Below are 21,646 nucleotides of genomic sequence, written 5' to 3' on the forward strand. Positions count from 1 at the left end.
ACCGTCTGGAGGAGACGCGGGGTAATCTGGAAGCATTACCATCTCTCCTAACGGAGCAGAATGAAAAGAAATCAATACCGCTGAGGAGAAGAATTTAGTAGTTTTTAACTGTAAGTGATGCCTGGGAGAAAGTGATATATAATAGGCAAAACAGAAAGCAGGTTAAACAAATCTATTATAGGAGGGACCGAAGCGACTCTGCTCTTCAGCCGGCGGCGGGGGCTCCGCGCTCTGCCCCTCCCGGGTGCCTGCGCGCCCAGCCCGGGAGTTCTCTCCCCTCCGGCGCCTCCCGGTACTTACATGACCGCCTGGGAACGGCCGATGGGTACACAGAGTAACTGAGCGGCGGGGTCTGGGGTGTACGCGTGTGGAGGGGCGCAGACTAAAGAAGGAGAGAAGGAGGAGATGCACACAGGCGGTGTAAACAGGGTGGGTGTGAAGGAAGGTACCTCTTCCACTCCTTCTGTCCCTCCCCAGGCATACACACACGGCATCTTCCCATGTGTGTATGCCTTTTTTTTTTTTTTTTTTTCCTTTACACAGGCCCAGGCAAATAAATAAATGTCGATATGAATGAACCCCCTTCCCAGGCTGAGAGCAGGCAGGGGTCGGCCTGTGCCATCGCCGAAGTGTTTCAGACACAAGTCCGGGCTGTGCAGAGCGTATCACCGCTGCCTGAGCTGGGAAGCAGCCAGGCCGCTCATCGCTGCGCGCTACCCCGCGGCCGTGGTGGGAAAAGCCGGGCGGGCAGAGGGACGGGAAGCCCGGCAAGGTTGGCAGGTCCCCGGAACAGATACGTTTGCACTGATGGAAAAAAGAACGCCTGTGACCCGCACAGCGATAGGTGCAGGCACACGCACTGTGTGCTCCCTCCCGGCTGTACGGGGTGCTCGACTGCGAGCCCCGGGCAAAGAAACCACCCAGAGAGGCAGGGAGAGAAACGTCCCAGGTAAACACAGTACTGCAGAGGTGCGAATGGAGGATAAAGAACTACATCAGTCATCATCCCTTTTGCTCAGTGACCGCCAGGCATCGCACGGTGCTTTCTGGCTGGTGGTTGTTTTGTCTCATTTACGTGCTATTCCCTTTTTCCCTCTACCCGCCTAAGCCGCTCGGAGCCCAGCTGCGCCTGGGGAGTTGGTCGTCACCTTTCGGTAAATCTTTCAGATGACAACTTCCTGGTGAAGGAGTGGGACACCCCCTGGCACCCACCTCCCCGGAGGCGGCCGGTTCGACGTGGGGGGCAAACCCGGGGGAAAGACGGTGGCTTCCAGTGCCGGAGGAAGGTGAGGGCAAGGCCCCCGTCCAGCGGCTGCTCCCCGAGAAGCCCACGGGAGCGGAGCTGGGCACCGCTGGGCGCAACAGAGCCAAGGTTTTGTCCTCGCTGAACTCTTGGGAGAGCGGCGGAGAGGAGCCGTGTGGCTGGGAAGGAGTTGGGTCAAGCTCTAACGTGTGCGCCCGTAAAGGGTGGCATGAAATGTGCTCCCTCAGTAATGCTGACATTCAACATACGGCGTGGTCAGCAATCAGTTTTAATCTTTCCAGCTGTGTCTTTTCAAATATTACAGACCTCTGTTTCCTCCAAGAAAAATCTCCCCACCGCGCACCCCCCGGAAGAGCTGTCTGCAGACAGAAAAGGACCCCTGGTACAGCGGTCTATCCATCTCTCTGTCTGCTCTCCGGTCACAGCGCGGGGGGCCGAGGTTTATCCCGAGGAAAATCCCACCACCCCCCCCTTGGGAAGGTTAGCGACAGCTATCCTTGTGGCTAAAGCTCCGAGACTGCTAATGCATATTGAAGATACAAGATGTTAGGTAGACTTGAGCAAGTTGTTCCCAGGATGTAAATTAGGTCCCAAAAGCTGTTGTCCAAATCGAAGAAACAGAGAAATTAATCTGGGAGACTATCCATCATAGCCTGTAATAAAGGGAACGACATGGATGAGACAGATGATATGATTAAGGAGCTGTGGTCGTTTTAATTAACTTTTTGCTGTCCTGTAATGATCAAACTGGTCAACAGACCCGGTCAATAAGCATGTTAATATCAAACAAATAAAACCAGGGATGATTAAAAACCTCCTGGTTTATTAAATTTGAAATTCAAATGAAATTTATGCTGCAGATGCATACAGAATGCTAATAGATTTTAGCTTTATTGAGAGTGGATCCCACAGGTTTTCAAGAAACAGCACGAACATTTATCTACTCCCGTACATTAAACTTCAAATGGAAAAAAAAAAAAAAAAAAGAAAAAAAAAAAAAAAAAGAAAGTTTTAATTAATTTCGGAAAAACCTCTCTTTGCTGGCTCCCCCCCCACCTGCATATTATATTGATGTACTGCACCCTTAAGTGCAGTGGTCAATAACGCAAATGCAAACAAAATTGTAACCTTCCTTAAATCCTTTGCCCAGCAGGCAATGTATACAAAGGGGGAAGGTTACAGATGTTTCCGTGGCGAATTCAGGAAAGATCAGCTCACCGCTCTCAAAGTTCAGAAGCTGCTGCTTTTCCAGTTTCAGGGAAATTATCAGAGTAGCAGGAGGATGCCACTGACAGGAGTTTTGTGTTTTCTATTCGGTTCTGATGTGTCTGTCTTTTTTCTTCCTTTCTGTTGAGTTCCCGTGTAAAGACTCCCACGGCTATTTCTACAACAAGTTTTTCATAATTTCCAAGACAGGGCTTTTAAAGGAAAAGCGTACTGAAAATCAAGGACTTTCGGCTTCAAATCAAAAGAGCTAGGGCAAGCATCGGAACAAACAAACTCGAAAAAGATCAAGAAAGGACAAGTGCAGACAAAATACGGATGAGAATGGGAGACCCACCCGGCGAGACTCTCCTAAAAAGTGATATATCACTAGCGCCTTCTCCTTCCCCGGTGGATGGCAAAGACTTTCTGGGGCTGAAAGGAATGCGTGTCGATCTTTTTACCTAACCTGGCACACCACAAAATGCGATTTTGTGTTCCTCTAAAATATAATGCTCACGATGCTCGTTTTGCTCTTACGCTTTCTGATCTATGTCTTAATAGTTACTCCCCACCTCCAGCAGATAAAAGAAGTAGAGATAAAAAGTTAATAAGTATTCATACAAGGGAGTATCTCCGGGAAATGTTCTTCCCCTCTTCGTGGGTGATGGTATTGATTAAATTAAACCCGAAATTTAAACAAGTGTGCATTAGGTCTGTAAAATGAATATCATTATAGAAGGAGACCAAAGCAATGAAGTTAATTCTTTTTTATTTGTTAAACGGAGTTCCCTCCTTCCCCCACCCCTTCCTCCTTCTGGGCTGGCCTGTCACGCCTTCTCAACAGGCTAAAATCATTCAGAGCAGTTCGCGGAGAGAAACGCGACATTTATGATAACCGTCAGCCTTCAGAGAAAGAAAACAGTTCATTAATTTACTTCACTCTTACTTCAAAATATGATAATGTACGTTATCCCCTTGATCAATAGATATGATGTACAGTCAATATCCCCACGACACGGAAGTGGGTCAAAACCGAGGCCGAGAAAAACAGAACAGCCCCCAGGAAGCAGAGGTCCGTGAGGACGTTGCTGCGGAAAAAACGCGAGGCTAAGAGCACCTGGGCGATCAGGGCCGGGCAGGGGTGGCCACAGTAGGGGGCTGGGGTGCTCTCCCCGGGGTCGGTATGCACCGCCTTTGCCCTTCCCCGCAGCCGCACGGAGCTGGACGGGAGAGAGAAGCCCCCATCTCCGGCTGCTCCGGGAGGAGGAGGCGGGGACCGCTCGATGTCTCTCGGATGGGCTCCGCCGTGGACCTTCAGTCAGGGCACAATTCCTGAGATGGCTTGTGCCACCCCGCCGCCAAGAAACACGCCTGAAACAGCGGGGCTGCGATGACAACACGGCGTGGGGGGAGCACAGCAGCCAGTTGTCGCCTGAAGTGTGTCCCGTCCCGTGTTCCCCGCTATCATCCTCCAACCCCCCCCCCCGGCTTGCTGCGACAAGGGTAGAAAGAACGGGGAGAGGGGGGATACAGGGTGGAGGGGGGACTCCGCAGAGCAATAGAATGCTCCCGCGCTTGCCCATCATTGCCATTATAATGGCATTGCCGAGATGATGATGATATAAAAATCCAAATAAATGTGAAAAAAACCCCAAAAAACCCATAACCAAACCCAAATCAAACAAAAAAACCCCCAGAACGCCCCTCCCGCCCCAAACAACTGTTTTTAGGATTATGCGCACGAGGGGGGGGGGGGGACTGAAGGGGGCAGCAAGGAGGAATCAACCCGACTCGGGGCGAGGGGCAGCTGCGAACTGGGACACTGGCCCACAATGCTCGAAGATGTGACTGCGTGAGGTCATCAGCGCCGTCGAGCCTAGGGTTCGACGGCGCTGATGACCTCACGCAGTCACGTCGTGGAGCCAGGCGGCGGGCCCGGGGATTGGCTGGCGACGGCTCAGCGGCACTTCAAAGCCAGCGAGGGAGCTACAATTGTGGTGGAATGGGCGGAACTGATCATTGTATTGCACACCTCTAAAAAAAACACTGCCTCTGATTTATCAATATAAAAAAGATCCTCTGAGAGGAGGGCACTTTTGTGTGATGGCAACTTCACTTCTAGGGGTGAGTCTAAGGATTTTTTCTCTTGCTGGTTTAATTAGTTTCTTTTTATTGTCGATTGGAGGGGGTTAAAATAACCCCTGTCTTGACCGGGGCTATCAGTCTCCTCTATTCAGCCTTTCTTTTTTTTTTTTTTTTTTTTTTTTTTTTTTTTTTTTTTTAACTTAAGTACAAGTGAGTTTAGGAGAAAAGAAAGAGCGAGAGGGGGAAAAGGGGGCAGAGTCACTTTTCAGTGAGCAGGAAAAGGTTTTAAGGGCATTTGTAGAAACAACCTACAGCGCCTGGGCTGTGCTGTGCCGTGCCTGTGCCCCCGAAGAAGTGGCCTTTCTTCTTTACATGTGACTGCTGGAAAGAAAAACAAAACAAAACAAAACAACCCAAACCCAGCACTTAGGTTTTTCGTGTGCATTTTCTAATTTGCGACAGATTGTGGCTTTTTCTTTTTTTTTCTTTTTCTTTTTTTCCCCTTTAAAATAACACAGCCCGCCGTGTCCTGCAGGTACGTTGAACTTGTGTATACATACGTATGTCCATATGTTAAACTTTTATATATATTTAATTATGGTTGGTACTTAAATGAGGCTTTTTTAAAAGGAAGGGCTTTCTTTTTGTTTTGTGTTTTTGTTTTTGTTTTTTAATATTTTTATAATCCTGCAATTTTATACTTAAGAAAACAGTCTAGCTGGCCTGAGGGACAGGGACCGACCAGGTCCCGGGGAAAGGGAATAGGCTGAAACGTAGCGGCCGCCGTGCCGAGGGCATCATAAAGCTACGGGAACAGACGCAACTTTTTCTCCCCCCCCTTTTTTTTTCCCCCCATTTTTTTTATTCCTTCCTGATCTCCTCCATGGGAGGACGGCTGGATGGTGAAAAAAGCCCCGGAAGGCGCCTGGAGACAGAGCCGCGCTGCCGGCTCAGGCGAAGGGATCCTCCCGCGGGAGTCGCTAAACTTTGCGCCCGGGTCGGGCAGCGGAGGGGAGCGGAGAGGGGCCGGGCGGTGGAGCGGCGCGGAGCGGGGTTGGGCAGGGGGCGGCGGACGGCGGTGGGGCCGCTCCGTCCCTGACGCCGGCGGGGTGGCCGTCTCCCCTCTGTGCCCGCAGGAGGAACCGCGGGTAGGCTCCACGCCGCTGGCCATGCTCGCCGCGACCTGCAACAAGATCGGCAGCCCCAGCCCCTCGCCGTCCGCCCTCTCGGACAGCGCGTCCTCCTTCGGCAAAGGCTTCCACCCCTGGAAACGCTCCTCCTCCTCCTCCTCGTCCTCGGCGGGCAGCTGCGGCGCCGTAGGCTCCGGCCTGCCGGGCTTCGGCGTGGCGGGCGCGGCGCGGAACGGCTCCTCGGCGGCGGCGGCAGCGGCAGCAGCGGCGGCGGCGGCGGCTGCCCTCGTCTCAGACTCGTTCAGCTGCGGTGGCTCGCCAGGCTCCAGCGCTTTCTCCCTCACCTCCAGCAGCGCGGCGGCCGCCAGCTCGCCCTTCGCCAACGACTACTCCGTCTTCCAGGCGCCGGGCAGCGCCGGCGGAGGCGGCGGCGGCGGAGGCGGCGGCGGCGGGGCGGCGGGGCAGGAGGCGGCGGCGGCGGCGCACCAACCCGTCTTCATCTCCAAGGTGCACACGTCGGTGGAAGGGCTGCAGGGCATCTACCCGCGGGTGGGCATGGCGCACCCTTACGAGTCCTGGTTCAAGCCCTCGCACCCGGGGCTGGGCGCCGGCGAGGTGGGCTCGGCGGGCGCCTCCAGCTGGTGGGACGTGGGGGCCGGCTGGATCGACGTGCAGAGCCCCAACGGGGCGGCCGCGCTGCCCGGCTCGCTGCACCCGGCGGCCGGCGGGCTCCAGACCTCGCTCCACTCGCCGCTGGGCGGCTACAACTCGGATTACTCGGGCCTGGGCCACTCGGCCTTCAGCAGCGGCGCCTCCTCGCACCTCCTCAGCCCCGCCGGGCAGCACCTCATGGACGGATTTAAGCCGGTGCTGCCCGGCTCCTACCCGGACTCGGCCCCATCGCCGCTGGCCGGCGCCGGGGGCTCCATGCTGGGCGGCGGCCCCGCCGCACCTCTGGCCGCCTCGCCGCGCTCCTCCGCCCGCCGCTACTCGGGCCGCGCCACTTGCGACTGCCCCAACTGCCAGGAGGCCGAGCGGCTGGGGCCGGCGGGGGCCAGCCTGCGGCGCAAGGGGCTGCACAGCTGTCACATCCCCGGCTGCGGCAAGGTCTACGGCAAGACCTCGCACCTGAAGGCGCACCTGCGCTGGCACACGGGCGAGCGGCCCTTCGTCTGCAACTGGCTCTTCTGCGGTAAGCGCTTCACCCGCTCCGACGAGCTGCAGCGGCACCTGCGGACCCACACGGGCGAGAAGCGCTTCGCCTGCCCCGTCTGCAACAAGCGCTTCATGCGCAGCGACCACCTCAGCAAACACGTCAAGACCCACAGCGGACCCGGCGGCGCTGGCGGCCCGGGCGGCGGAGGCCCCGGCGGCGGTCCCGGTCCCGGTGGCAAGAAGGGCAGCGACACCGACAGCGAGCACAGCGCGGCCGGCAGCCCGCCCTGCCACTCCCCGGAGCTGCTGCCGCCCCCCGAACCCGGCCACCGCAACGGCCTGGAGTGACGGGAGGAGGCGCGGGGCCGCCGCACCTCCCCGGGTCTGCCGCCCCCGCCCCGGGCGAGCAGCCCCGTGGTGGGGATGCGGACACGGTAAGTAGCCGGCGCGGCTCCTCAGGGACCGCTCTCATCCCCCACGACCGCCCCGCTGCCCGCCCAGAGCCCCGCCCGGGGCTTTCGGTGCGGTCGGGCCGCGCAAGCCCCGCGACGGGGGCAAGGAAGCGGCTCGGCAAGGGGCGAGGGTCGCAGCGCCCCATGGGGCAGCCCCGCGGACGCCTTCCCTCCCCTTCGCCTGCAGACACCCCGACGCCTCGGGTTGCCTTTAGAGCGGAAAAAAAGCCCACGTCCCCTCTGCTTTCCTGATGGAAACCGTCCCGCATCCTCTCGCCCGCTGCTAGCACCGGTACAGCTGCGGTGCCCCGGGAGCGGCGGGCGGGCAGGGGCTGCCCTGCGGCGGGGGCTCCGACGGCAGCGCCCACCGGTTGCTGTCGTTATGCCCGAAAGAGCCCATCTGAGACTGGAAAGCTCCCTCATCTCGTTAACTGCTCCAAGTTCCTCTGCTCCCCGGGACCGGAGCGGCGGTGCACTTCCCTTTCCCTCCCCTCCGCACTTCCCCACCCCCCACTTTTTTTTTTTTTTTCCCTTTTAATTTAATACATCGTTTACCCCCCCCAGTCCAAATTTCATTACGGTTGCCAGCGCATTTTTATAATTCCCGTTTGAGTAGGAATCGTGAAATACGCTGAAAAGAATTAGGTTGAAAGTCGTATATTTTTTAACTCCAAGCAAATGAAGAAGCACCGTGGGTTTCGAGTGAAGCTGTAGTTCCGATGCCAAAAAGTGAGGCCGGGGGGGGAGATAGGGAAATTAAATATTTGTAAAATACATCTGAACCTATAGGTTTGTACAACTGGGGAATCGTTCTAGATTAGGTAACAAATATAACTCCACCAATGTATCGGTGTGAGGTGCAGTTGTCCAGGAGACGATTTTGTATAGTATTTTTCTTGTAAATTACTTCCAGTAAATATTTGAAAATATATTGAAGTACACTTGAGCTTTTCCTTTTATTTTTTAATTTCTATTTTAATTTCTTTTCATGTCACAAGAAAGCATTATTGTTGCAGTCCTGGGTCACTGCATTCTTTTTTTTTTTTTTTTTTTGGGGACTCCTTCCTTGAAGTGTACATCAAACTGCACTTCAGGATATAGGTTTTGCTTGAATATTAATTTAGGTAGGCATACAACTGTAATTAAGCAAACAATATTTGATAAATGTTGAATGACATTTAATTTAATGGAGCATGTACTTATTTGCATTTGCTGGCAGTTCAGGTATAGTTACAGTGAGAGTTCTCCTATATTTCATAAAGTGGGTTTGCCACGACCCATGTGTTAAATAAACTGTCCAAGTGAAACTAAACTAACGTTGGCCTATGTGTATTTCCTGAAAATAATATTGATAAATGTTAATAAACACTCCTGACACTACATTAATGGTTTGCAATGCTGCAAACTAATTGTCTCATTGTAATGTTGAAATAATTTGGATATTTCACATTGAAATGGAAAGCCCTTCGCTGGAACATTTTAGATTTGCATTTTAAATGCATGAAATGTAATTGATTTTTATCTGTAAGATTTTAAATGGTATTAATAAACTCCAGATAAAACATTCTACCTTAGGTCAGCTAATTGTTTTTTTTCTTTTTAATTCCACTGTTACAGGCAATGATTTATTTTGAACTCATAATTGCATTAGTCATTCAGAGTTTCAGAGAAACGTGAAAATGCAACGAATTCAATTCTGTTGTAAATTTTAACACCTCGTGAGAACAGCTTTGAGGCGTTAAAGTGAATAATTTGGCATTCTGCTTTCTTCTTTTCATCATGCACTAGTAGAGGAAACTAAAGGAAAGTCATTAACTTTTAATAATAATGATAACATGTTTTTTTTTAAATTAACGATATGTCGCCTCTTCCAAACCCGACTGTTTATGAGGTACTGCTTTGCACGGACCTTCTCTTTGGACTTCGTTTTTCACATCCCATCAGATCCCTTGTGGGAGCGATTTAATACTGAAACGCTAAGGGTCATTATTGCTTTAAAAGACAAACTAAAAAGTGGTCGGCCGCTTTTATTCCTTGGTGATGTGTTTGTGGCAGGGAGCAATGCTAATTGCCGTAGTGAGCGATAACTTCTGTCGGTCTCGGGGGTTGGGGACTTCGCGGTTGTGCGTGAAAACCCTTCTCGTCCGGGGGTGTTTTCTCTGCAGGAGAGAACCCAGCTGGTTTCAAGGGCTGCGGGGTGCGACCAACCAGCTGGTGCAGCGCGACCGCCCCTGTGTCCCTTGAATCTTGTTCATAGCTGTCCCTGAACAACAACAGAAGCACTGTGTGAGGGTTTCCTAAAACCTGGTGTCTTCTGCTCGAGAAAGAAAAGCAGTTACTGCATTTGCTCAGCGTTATGGCAAAAAAAAAACCCGAACAACCCTGCTTACACTTAACACTTTTTTTTGGGGGGGGGTGGGTGGGGAAGGGATGGGAGGAGGTGGACATTTTTTTTTTTCTGTTTGAAAATCTGGCCTCTTGCATTACGCTGGGAGGTGATACTCACTTTCAGGGTACTAAGAAATAAGGGCTAGTGCATGGAAAGCGCATAGCAGAAAGGTCTTTTGTTCATACACATAAAGCACATTATTAGTGACAACCTAAACAGCAGGTACTAAAACGGAGAGCAAAAGAGTGCAGAGAAGTCAGCTCCAGATGAATTGGAGATTTCATTTATGTACATGCTCTAGGTAATAAGAAGGGTCCTCTAATGTGCACTGTGAACAGGAGTTGCTCTGGATGAGTTTCTCTAAGCTGCATTTTGAATTTTCTTAATTACAGATGCAACCATCAGAGGCCTGCAAAGTTACCTACTGAATCAAAGCAACAGTTTGCTCTTTTTTTTTTTTTAAATTCTTTCTCTCTCTCTCTCTTTTTTTTTTTTAATGTCATGTTAATGGAGTGGTGCAGCAGCAGCAAGCAGCAGCACCCAATTTCCCCAGTGGGAGCGAGAAGCAGTGTTTATGTTACCTGGAAGTTTCAGTTCTGATGGACTGGCCTGAACAGCAAGTGGGTAACTTCTCATACTACTTCTCCAGCGTCTCCCTGAAAATAACACGCTACAAAATGCCACTTGCTGGGAACCTGGTGGGCTGTTTAGGGTACTGATTTCTCCATCTCAAGACAGCTGGATAGAGTCAGTGACAAAACCCGTGAAGGAGTATATGTTCCTGCTGCTCGGGAGCTGCCAGTTTGGATCCAGGCTGTGTGAGAACACACGTATCTTTTCTTTCTTTTACTAGCAAAGCCCAGCACTTGAAGGCTGAATAGGTTCTTTTTGTAGTTGATTTACTTTTACTAAACCCTTCCAGATAAGGGCATTGAGTTGTTTGATAGGAGCCGGGAACTTGTCTCTGCGTTGTGCAGATCAAGGTAGAGTTAAACTAGTTTGCTGACCCACAGGTCAAACCGGTGTCCATCAAGTTACCTTCCAACTGCCTTCAGATGATTGTGGCCATTCCCATTTGCTCTCTGACCTTTTAAGTCTCTCCGCTTCAAGCTCGTAGCACCGTCTATCGAATTTTGTGTTCTGCTTTTCCTATTATTCCAGCTTTTCATTGTCATTTTCCAGTTTAAATTTTCAATAGAGCAGTGATGGGAGATGTGCACAGTTGAAGCGATTTAAAACATAACTTGCTTTCTGCCTACCGTAGTGTCTTTCCCACTGCCCTCAGTCTGTGCCTGTCCAGACTAAATAGCAATCAAAGGGTGTTGGCTTCTCGGTTGCTTCCAGTCTAGGAATGTGAAAGTAGAAAGAAAGAAATGAAATGTCAGACACTTTGTGGATGTGATGCCTAATCCAGCCATCAACACTTTCACAACTCTAAAGGTGGAGGAGTACGAATAGTTGATGCAGTCCAACAAATCTTTCAGTGCAAGAGTGGTTCTAAGTATGTACTTGCCAAAACCCGCCACACTTCAGTTAAATTCTGTGAAACAACCTCTGGTTTAGATTTGCAAAGAAAGATCTGGGAAAAGGTGTGAAGAAACTAGATGTTTGTTTGCTCACACTTTCACCAGATTTATGACAAAGGGACAAACCCCCTTTGCTATATCAGAATAATTTTGTGTTTTTTAGCATAAGGGCCTGCTTACTCCTCTTGCTCCATTACATTTTGCTTAATTATCATAGAGATATTTATAAAAAATATTGGAACTAGATGATTTTTAATGTCCTTTCCAACTCAAAGCATTATGTAATTCTATGATTCTATGAAAAATTCCTCAACATTTCCGTGGAGGAAGGCATATTCCACAATATCTTCTTTAATATTTAGAACACTTTTGTGTGTGTGTGTGCTTTTTTTGTTTGGTTGGTTTTTGGTTTGTTTTTTTTTTTTACTATTGTGTGCGTGGCATCTTTTCAATCTAGCTGGCTGTCTTGTGCTAAAGCCTATGGGCAAATTGTTACACACCAGGAAGTTGTGTATTGAGAAAAACCGCGTCATTTAGGACACTTACTGCGTTTCCAGGACTCTGGTTTCCTAGCTGCTGCTTGGAATTAATTCAGTTTGGTTTTTTTTTTTTTTTAAATGGTATTAGGGCAATAGGGGATAATGGCAAGCAATACTGCACAGGAGTTTAAGTGGGGCTCTCTAAATATGCAGCTTTACACTTGTGGATTTCGAAACAAACTAGGACCCCGCATTACTCTTTGAGGTACATTTATACCACCTGCAAGGCCAGGTGAGGGGCTGGATAACGGACTCATCTCCTGGGGAAACACTTCGGTCTTGGCTTTTGGAGATTCCTGTTTTTCAGGCAGAGTGATAGCGATCTGAAAAGTGCATAAGTGCAGCCATGGATCGTCGCAGTTTTTTCAGGGCCAGCCCTCGTTCCGGGCGGGATTCCCAGGGCTCCCCTTCGGGTCGGGGACGGAAAAAGGAGGGGTTGTTCGCTGGTAATACTGGAACTCCTCAAACAGTGACACAGAAACTTGGTCCCTGGTTAGGGAAAGAGCAATGTGATCCTTTTGAACAGGTTTTGCTCATGGGGAGATATAGCACCGTGCAAGTTTCCTTGGGGGAGGCAGGAGAATTTTTTTTTTTTTTTTTTTTTCTTTCACCGTCAGCATGCTGCGCTTTACCCATGGCCACTTCTCTTGAGACGGGAGAATGTGTATGCGTGCGCCTATTATATACTTGGTGCAAACTCAGCCTGCCCTGCGTTTCAAGCTCGCTTTCCGCTGGCGGTAAAGCCACTCGCCAATGCCGGTGCTGCTGGGCGACGGACTTTGCGCCTCGACTTTCTCCTCATCACTCTAGGGCTGCTTCTCTCGGAAGAAGGGAACTGCCTCTCTATTCCCCCTATCCTATCTCCCCCATCCCTCCGACTGCCTCCCTATCCCTCTGCTTCTCTTTTTCTGCCCCGGCTTCTCGATTGGACTTTCTCCCCATTGATGCACGGATGCTTCTTTCGGGAGGGGGGATTTGCCTCCCCATCCCTTCCTTTCCTTTTTTCTGCCTCTCCATCCTTCCCCTCCCCTTCTTCTACCCCGTCTCGGACACAGACACACAACCAGACAGCCAGACAGAGACACGGAGGTGCGGGGGAGGCGCGGCTGGTCCTGCCGCGGGCTCGCAGCGCCACCCGGTGTGTGCGCCCCGTCGGTGGCAGGTCCCGTCCCGTCCCGTCCCGTCCCGTCCCGTCCCGTCCCGCTCCCGTCCCTCCCCTTTGGAGCAGCCCCAGCACGGGCGAGGGACAATGGGAGGAACGCTCACAGACTCTGCGGAGCTGCGTGGATGACTCGTGTGATGCCGGCGGGGGAGGCTGGGAGGAGCGGAACCCGTGTGGATACCTGCTCTGGAAGAGACCCTGGAAATGGGAAAGCAGCCACTAGGGCAGGATTTGGGATCTATTTTAAGTGTTTTATCCCCGGGTTCTTTGAGAGCTGCTGGGATGGTTACTGACAGAGTGACAAGGGCTTTTGACAGTGTTGCTAAACTCATTCGTGGACTTTAAAGCCAGGTCAGAGACGTCATTTTCTTTTTTTGTTATTATTTTTATTTATTTATTTTTTATTGGCTGTATTGCAGATATATACATATTGAGACCTCAATCGCAAAGAAACACTTCAAAATATTTTGTAAAGTTAGCTTCTCAGGGTATGTCGGGTATTTCCCTACACCCAGCTTGTGTTGAAAGTATATCCTGACAATTAAACTGCTCCACACTAAAATAATGCTGCTCCCAAGCTATCAGTCTTCTCAGAAACCTTTCCTTTCCTTTCCTTTCCTTTCCTTTCCTTTCCTTTCCTTTCCTTTCCTTTCCTTTCCTTTCCTTTCCTTTCCTTTCCTTTCCTTTCCTTTCCTTTCCTTTCCTTTCCTTTCCTTTCCTTTCCTTTCCTTTCCTTTCCTTTCCTTTCCTTTCCTTTCCTTTCCCTTCCCTTCCTTTCCCTTCCCTTCCCTTTCTCCTTTTCCCCTTCCCTTTTTCCCCCTTCCCTTTTCCCCCTTCCCTTCCCTTCCCTTCCCTTCCCTTCCCTTCCCTTCCCTTCCCTTCCCTTCCCTTCCCTTCCCTTCCCTTCCCTTCCCTTCCCTTCCCTTCCCTTCCCTTCCCTTCCCTTTCTCCTTTTCCCCTTCCCTTCCTCCTTTTCCCCTTCCCTTTTCCCATTTCCCCTTTCCCCTTCACTTCCATCTTCCCTTTTCCCTTTTCCCTTTCAGCCTGCAGAAATCGAAGTACTAACACCACCTGCTTTCCTGCCTCTGATAGCAAGGAACAGCTGATCAGATTTTGAGATACTTATAGGAAGAAATTTTAACACAAATATCTGGAATCAGGTATGAGGATTTTCTTCTCCATTAAAGTAATCAACCTCGTGCAGAGATGTTGCCTATCTCTGCAAACCTTCCCTATTGCAAAAAACAACCCCCCCCCCCAAAAACAAACAAAAAAAACCACCCCAAAACCAAAAAAACCAACCCCCAAAAAAGCACCCACAAAACAAACCCCCCAAAAAAACCAAGAACCAACCAGCCAATACCAACAAAACCCACCTAAAAGCCCAAACCAAAGCAACCAAACACCCCCCAAACCACCCACCCCCAGCACACAACTGTGTTCTCAGAATCTCCAGGTGAGTCCTGTGCTCCTTGCCTCTGGCAGAAAAGCCACAGCTATTTGCCTGTAACCATTAGTGGCTTTTCCAGACAGATATATAGCTTCTAAAGGGGAATTGCTGAACAGCAAAGGGTGCTAGATTGGGTGAGGAATCAGCTGGGCAATGGGAACGGGCTGTCTCAAGGAGGAATCCCTGACTGGTAAGAAATTGGTACCTGAAATGCTTGGTAAGAGCCAGTATCGCTATCTGCTGTGTTTGTTTGCTTTGCTTCAGATAGTCCAACCATTACCACACTAAGAATGGAGCTTAATTTGCTTATCCATATACATATGAAAAGACAAAGCCAAATGGGGAAAACACTTGCCAAACAGAGTTTTCAATTGCTTACTGTGCTGAATGCAGACACACTGCTAACTTTGTACAGCCAGCTTCTGTGTTAGGACAGATCTCTTATCTTTTAGAGGGGTCCAGAGCAAGGTATCTTCCCTCACTCACACATACAGCCCGTGCTCAGCAGCCAGGGTGTTTGCCTCATGGATCAAGCCTAAGATTTCCAGCATTCTTCTGTTTTAATGCCCACTTTGACACTGGGTTACAGCTACTTTCAATTAACTCAACAGCCTGTGGGAACAGCTGCAGACTAAATTTACCTCCAGTTTTGCCAAGCACAGAATTATTAGAGGAATGAATTGAAAACACGTTTAAGCAGTGTATCTTTATTAGAGAGGAAAAAAAAGAGTTTTCAAAGCTCTGTGAATTCTGAAAGACTTGGATCCTGAAAAATTTACTCTTACAGAGTACATCCATGAAAAAGAAGGTACAATGTATTTGCTTGCAGTTTTGTGCTTTGTGTCCTTTTTGTCTTCTCCATTCATGACACAGAAAACCGAAAGTTCAGTCTGACATTTTTCTGCTTATAAATGTGGATTTAGCTTCTGGCCTGGATTTCTACTGTCTACCCAAACACAAGTTCAGTTACAAAACACATGGTGTAAGAGTTTATATTGTTTTATAGGCATTAAATCACAACCTGGATAGCATTTATATTCGTGTTAGGCCCTGTGGCAGACATTAAGATTTTTTCTGACTTTATGAGTCAGGTAAGCAAGATGATGGACTTCTAATTATTAGCCCAGGTGCTAAATTTCCATATCTATACTCTCTTGTCAGGTAAATATTCCAAAGTACGTTTTATTCAGTATCATGGCATAACAGAGTGAGTATAAAAAAGATCTATTCCAAGTATGTCCAAAGTGAAATATAGATAAGCAGAACAAGAGGTCTTCCTCCTTTTGCCTCACTGTTTTTTGTTCTTAAATGTACAGTAGGCAATCATATTCCCTATTGTCAGTAATACTATGTAACATAATTACAGAAAACAGCACAAATTGTTGCCTGCTAGGGAGAATACACATTATACAGGATACACTACTTACTATCAATATCTTTTAGTTAAACTTTAATAAAAAATCAAGACCAAGAATAAAAAAAATGATTAGTTGTCTTAGGTAAAAAGTCTTTGTTTTTTTTTTACTTTCATATGGTAATATTTTTTTTGTTTTGTTTTGATTTTGCAATTTGGTAGCAGGAAGACGAGTTTGTTTCATAATGTAGTCGCTGGCTTGCTCTCAAAATGCTTATGGGAGAATTAGCAGGAGTTTTTTTTTAAAAAAAGCAAGACTCAAGGAAATAGTCACATCATCACTGCTCTTCATGTAAACGGAGGGAAAAAGTCAGGAAGAGACCAAGGAGCTAAGTATGAAATAAAATAATTTCCAGCCTTTTGTAAATTGCTTGGTGAATTGTACTTACTGCTCTTGGGCTGAGCATGTATTTTACCTGCTGCAGAATGTTTAAAAGAAGATGTGTGGATTTTGCCATTTGGTAGCACAGAAAAATACACTTGGAAATTCAGACTTAATTGAAAAAAAAGTTAAGTTTTGAATACTTTCATAGAATTTACTGTGCTTTTACAGGCACAGAAGGGTCCAGAAGTGAATAGCTGCATCTGTTGGATACAATTTTGGCACATAATTTACCCACACCTCCCCTATTAGTACTAGCTGTCATGATCTTGCTAAACCTGATATCCTTCCCTTACTTTCTTTAGTCAGCTGCCATCACTAGCCTGACTGCAATACATTTTCTGATAAAATCTCTTTTTCTTCTTTGTTGGGCAACTTTCCATTCTCATTGAAACACTGATTTTACTGGGACTTTGCCTGGTTGAAGACCAAACTGAAAATTCAGTAGGACACCAGGTTTTGCCTTCATAGTAAGGTGCCTGAGGACAGGTGGGGGAAGCAAGGATCTTGATGACAGGCAGACCTCAAGGCTTCTATTGCTGTGGTGCTGCCCATACCAGGAGGGGCTTCTCTAGGTTGGCATTTCAGTTTTCTGAGGCATAAGCTGTATTTCCAGTGAGCATAATATGAGCAGGCAAAGTTTTTTTCCCTCCCCACTGCTGCCCAGAAATGCAAGATAAGACCCAATAAAGAGAATAGGAATAAGAAATAGAACACTTGTCTGCTGCCCAATCCAGCAAGCACTGGATTAAGGTACCTTAATTTGCAAGTCCACTTGTGCCTAAGTATAAATGTGGATTTTGTTTGCCCCTAGGCTCCTTATGGCTGATCACTTTGGTGTCTTATCCTGAGTTTGATCCTGTTGATGCACTTCAAGGGTTCCTCATGTGCACTATCAGATTTTAACTCCCTGTATGTCCATGTCCTGTGAAATTACCACTTGCCTAGGACCCTAGAAAGGTAGGACTTCCAAGTATACAGAGCAGAGGTGCTCAAGCTGAGATGGGAGAAGAATTTCAGTCACATTGCCCCCAGGCATTACCTAACTGCAAAATGCACACAGACAAAGCTAAGGATTTGTTCCAGAGATTAAATGATGCTTGGTTTCTCCTGGATTCATGCCAGTCAACAAAGATCTGTAAAAAAAAGATCAGTATCTTCACAGAGATGTGAACTCCAATGAATTCTTCTGCAGTGGGAACATTTTAAAAACTGCTGTGTTAGATAGATACTCCAATGTGTAACATGATGTGAGTTTGACCTGCTCTTTAATTAGGGTACAGTAATAATCTCCATGACCTACCTGGCTATTTTCTTAATTTTTAGAAAGCTTATTGACCCTCAAAGCAGCCAACAGATACAAGAGTTTCCATGAGGAGAGGCACAGAGGCAGACTGGCAGTTTGATCATATCACATTTGTTTCCATAAGAAATCAGATTTTGCTACTGATGTGCAACACTGGCAACCAGAATCTCATGAACTCAGAATTTTCTTTATGTTGTCCACTTAGTATAAGAATATATTCCAAGTATGACTAGAAACTACCTGTTATCTTGAGTTTGGGTTTACATTTGAAAGGTATTTTTCCTGTTAATGTAAAGCTCATCTGTACAACTGAGGTAGTAGAGTGCATTATTCTAATAAGTAAAATTCGTAAGGGCATTGGAGCATGCTTATCCCAGACACATAAACTAATCAGCAAGAGGCTTTTCAGTGCAGAACCTGGTACAAAAAGTTCTGCAAATGAACTGCATACTGATTGTCTGAAAAGGTATTGCTTTGCAACATAATTTCTGTAACATAATTCTGGGATACTTTTTATTTGATAAAATTAAACCAGTAATTTTCCCAGAAGCTTAGATTTCACTTTTAACTGATGGGAAGACATCTCACAGACTGCAAATCTTGCCTCCAGGACCAGTTGCATTCCTCCCAGTGGGAAGCTGGGATATAAAACCTCTATTGTGACGATATTCCCTATCACAGAATTATAGTGATGTGTATATTTAGAATACACACTACAGTAGTAGATTTAGAATGGATTTAGGGCTCTTTAAAATTTATTATTTTCCACTGAGAAAGGAGCAGCCCTTATCCTCTTTCCAAGAGTCAGAGAATCAAAATGCAGCAGCTGTAATATTTAAGCACATATTTAAGTGGAGGGGAAGTGGAAATGTGCCCGAGCTATACCGCAGTTCGAATAAACTACAAAAATACCTGGTACTCTCAAAAATTTAACAGGAAAGTTATATATCTCAACATATAAAATTTCCTATCTATAGAACACTGCTGATAGAGTTACAACCTTCACAATAAATCCCAACAGTCAGAAGTTAAACCAGCAAGAGCAGGGAGTGCTGGTGAGCAAGACCCTACAGCAGGTGAGAGAAGGCACCAGAGTGGTTCTGACAGGCACCTGAAAGGGCACTGCAGTTGTCCTCTGGGCATAAAGCAGCTCTCCTTAGCCAAATATGTGACATGCCAAGGGAGAGAGAGAAATCTAAGCCACACATTCTTGCTGTGTAATTGTCAACTAGGCCTGTAAGAGAATTCTGTCAGAGGCAATTATCATTGCAGCATGGTTGCTTTGCAAGCCTTTTGCTCCTAAGCCAAGTTGTAACTATCAAATCTCAGTTGGTTTGGCTGAAAAAAAGATCATGGCAATGATTTCTTTTCACTGAAAAGGATTGTTTCCCACTCTGTTGCCATTAAAATAAAATATAAACTAACCAAGCTCTGCCTTCGCCAAGCTCTGAGCTTACTAAATGGACTGGTAATTTCTGTGAGAAGAGAAGCCTTATTTTGCTTTATTTGAGAAACTATTCTGAGAGGGTTTTCACATTTTAACTGTGGTTCCCAATCAAGTGTGTCAAAATTTACTTCCTGAAAGAAAAAATTAAATCACAAATGCTAGAACAGCTGGCTGAAAATCAGAAATGAATTTCCATTTCCTGTGTTCTGACCCAAAAAAGGTCTTTTTTTTTCACAACAGTGTACATACTAATGGTTATTATTAGCATGGAAGGAGTGTGTGAAGACTACAGTAAACAGTGAAGGTCTTCTGCTAGGTGTTCAGGTCAATACTTGTCCTGCCTACTGAAAGGTAAAGAGAATGTTTTTATGGGATGATAGCTGGACTACCCCTCTTGGGCAAAGCTCAACTGAAAGTAACACTATTGCAACAAGTGTCTGCTTGAGGATCTGTAAAAAAACCAAAACCAAACACCTTTCATATAGGCATATTTGCTGTTCATTCTCCAAGGCATTTAAAACAGGTCAAAACAAGTGAGCAGGACAAGAGGGTGAAGGGCTTGGGCAAGAGAAGGATCTACTTGTGAGGTAAGTGACTGTTCCATTTGAAGGTTCCCAACCGATACATGGTTTGGGCTTTTTTTCTAGTTTTCAGAACACAAATGAGATCTTTCCAGCTAGACCACCAATTCACCAAGCAGTCTTACACAAGAAAAAGTTTTCAATGTTATGCAAAAAGGCAGCCAAACACTTCTGACAGTGTCAGCTTACAACTGCAGAGATACAACAATTTCCAGAGCAAATTGACAGGTGAAGAGATGACCTGACACACAAGGAATCCCAAAGAAAGAAAACAAGGTAACAAATTCAGAAAAAGACAAATCTTACTATCAAACAAACTACAGTAAGGTAAAATATTATGACTCAATGTCATAATATTCGATGTAAATTAGATGTAATAAGATATTTCTTAGATGTAAGAAATATAAAGATGAAACACTACAATATTATCTTTAAGAAGTATGATCTATGATCTATTAAGAGATGGAATTCTAGCCTGTCTCTCAATAGTATTCCCTTTGCTCTCTTCCATTCACCCTCCCATTTTCCTCTTGAAAGAACAGTCTGGTTTGCATTTATCTGTATTATCTAAAGTACTGAGGGGACAGTCTCCTGCCCTCCTCTCAACAATGACTGCTCTTTGCTGATAACCTGCTGGGAATTAGTTCACACATATGAAAAAAACCAAACCACATCTTTGCTGCCAGACCCTTTGATCAGATCACACATAAGGGCCACTGCAGTAAGTTGGGTGCAGAATTACATATTGGGATGTGGCAAGAAAGAAAAGGGGCAGCTGACTTGGAAGAATTCTTCAAGATGGTTCAAAGAGTAGAAGTCATATTAAGAAATTCTAGTGATGTCTACTTCCAATGTATAAGGACAGAGGATTTTTATTTGAATGTTGTTGACACCTAGTGGTAATTGAAATTATAATTTTTAAAAAAAACCCCAAACCAAAACAACCTTTCTTGTCAAGAGATACAGACTATGTGTTTCACTCAGCTTTCCATTTAGTGACAACATTAAAAGAGGACTCCAGTGAAACTACACTGAAAGAAGATGCAGAAAAGAATAAGGAGAATTTAGTGAAGAACCACAGGAATGACTGAACAAATAGCTTCTGAATAAAAAAAGACTGTAAGAGCACTCACTCCTAGCTTGTTAAATAGAAGAATAAGTCGTTACACCTTAAGCAATTGTATGGAAAAAAGAAATCTTAAAAAGGGAAAGGTTCTTGTGATCCTTGGAGTTTCCTTGCTTGCAATGAACCAAGTTGAGAGATCAGGTTTCAAAGTTTTAAGTATGATGATAATCAGTCATTCAAATTAAAATTACCAGTTATTGGAATTATCACCAAAGGCTACAGTAAAACTCTTGCTAATGGTAACTCTTTAATAGCTTCTATTTTCTAAAGGAAATAGAATGTAGTCTAGGCAGGAATTAGCTTAAGGAGCTCCCTGATAAGTATTGTGGAGGTAATCCCAGCAGTCCTCTAGAATGAGTTTACTATCTCTCAATCTAGGGAGATAAGCCATCAAGCAATTAGCTACAAAACTGCAAAATTATTTGACTGCTGGAGGCTGTAGGATGCTCTAATCCGTATTTGGCATTTCAAACTCTTTGGGAGCTGGAAAAGGCTGACCCTGAACTCACAGTTCTGTTTTGGTGAGGCCCAGCATCAACCCATGCTGAGACACTATTGGGTAATCAGATTTGAGTGGGTGATTCATTTACCCTTAGATGTTTGGATAATAAAATTGAAATTTGTTTAATTTATTCCTTGATTACTTGGTGAAAATCCAAAGTCTGAGAAAAATAGAATTTTGCTGAATCACTCATTTGATAAATGAAAATATATTTTTTTTAATCAAATTCTTATTTCTGCTGAATTTTATTTTAGTGTTGGTGATGGATCATGTTTAGCCTTCTTTTTGAACCTGATTCATGGTCCACTGAAATTTATACGGGCCATTCATTAACTACAATGAGCTTTGAAATGAGTCCCTGGTGAAACAGACTGCTCAGATGAGAACAGATGCAATCATCTGGATTTTTAAACTGCAAAGCTTGAACTTGAATTGTTTGCATTCACATCTAAGGCTGCTGACTAAGAAGAAGAGGTGATTGTAACAGTTAAATGCATCTGCCTACAAACTTTTACTGATTGCTTCTCCAT

General features: G+C 46.4%; 1 protein-coding gene and 2 long non-coding RNA genes across 3 annotated transcripts in view; 1 reads left to right on the forward strand and 2 right to left on the reverse strand.

The window, feature by feature from the left end:
- The first annotated feature begins 5,612 nt into the window (after positions 1-5,612).
- On the forward strand, positions 5,613-7,994 carry SP8 (Sp8 transcription factor). Its single transcript, XM_071738671.1, has one exon. The coding sequence runs from the start codon at positions 5,725-5,727 to the stop codon at positions 7,186-7,188; it is 1,464 nt and encodes a 487-aa protein (XP_071594772.1). The 5' UTR covers positions 5,613-5,724; the 3' UTR covers positions 7,189-7,994.
- Positions 7,995-8,323: 329 nt separating this feature from the next.
- On the reverse strand, positions 8,324-11,551 carry LOC139793704 (uncharacterized). The gene is made up of 2 exons (XR_011724731.1): positions 10,720-11,551; positions 8,324-9,555 (listed from the first exon to the last, which is right to left on the reverse strand). It is a non-coding gene; the product is annotated as an uncharacterized lncRNA (long non-coding RNA).
- Positions 11,552-11,606: 55 nt separating this feature from the next.
- Positions 11,607-21,646, reverse strand: part of LOC139792442 (uncharacterized) — a 47,306-nt gene continuing 37,266 nt past the window's right edge. The window contains exons 4-5 of the long non-coding RNA XR_011724278.1: positions 13,013-13,106; positions 11,607-12,069 (exon numbers count right to left, since the gene is read on the reverse strand). This is a non-coding gene — a long non-coding RNA (uncharacterized lncRNA). The remainder of the gene's footprint in view (positions 12,070-13,012; positions 13,107-21,646) is intronic.

Source organism: Heliangelus exortis, chromosome 2 (genome assembly GCF_036169615.1).
Source record: "Heliangelus exortis chromosome 2, bHelExo1.hap1, whole genome shotgun sequence".
NCBI lineage: Eukaryota > Metazoa > Chordata > Aves > Apodiformes > Trochilidae > Heliangelus > Heliangelus exortis.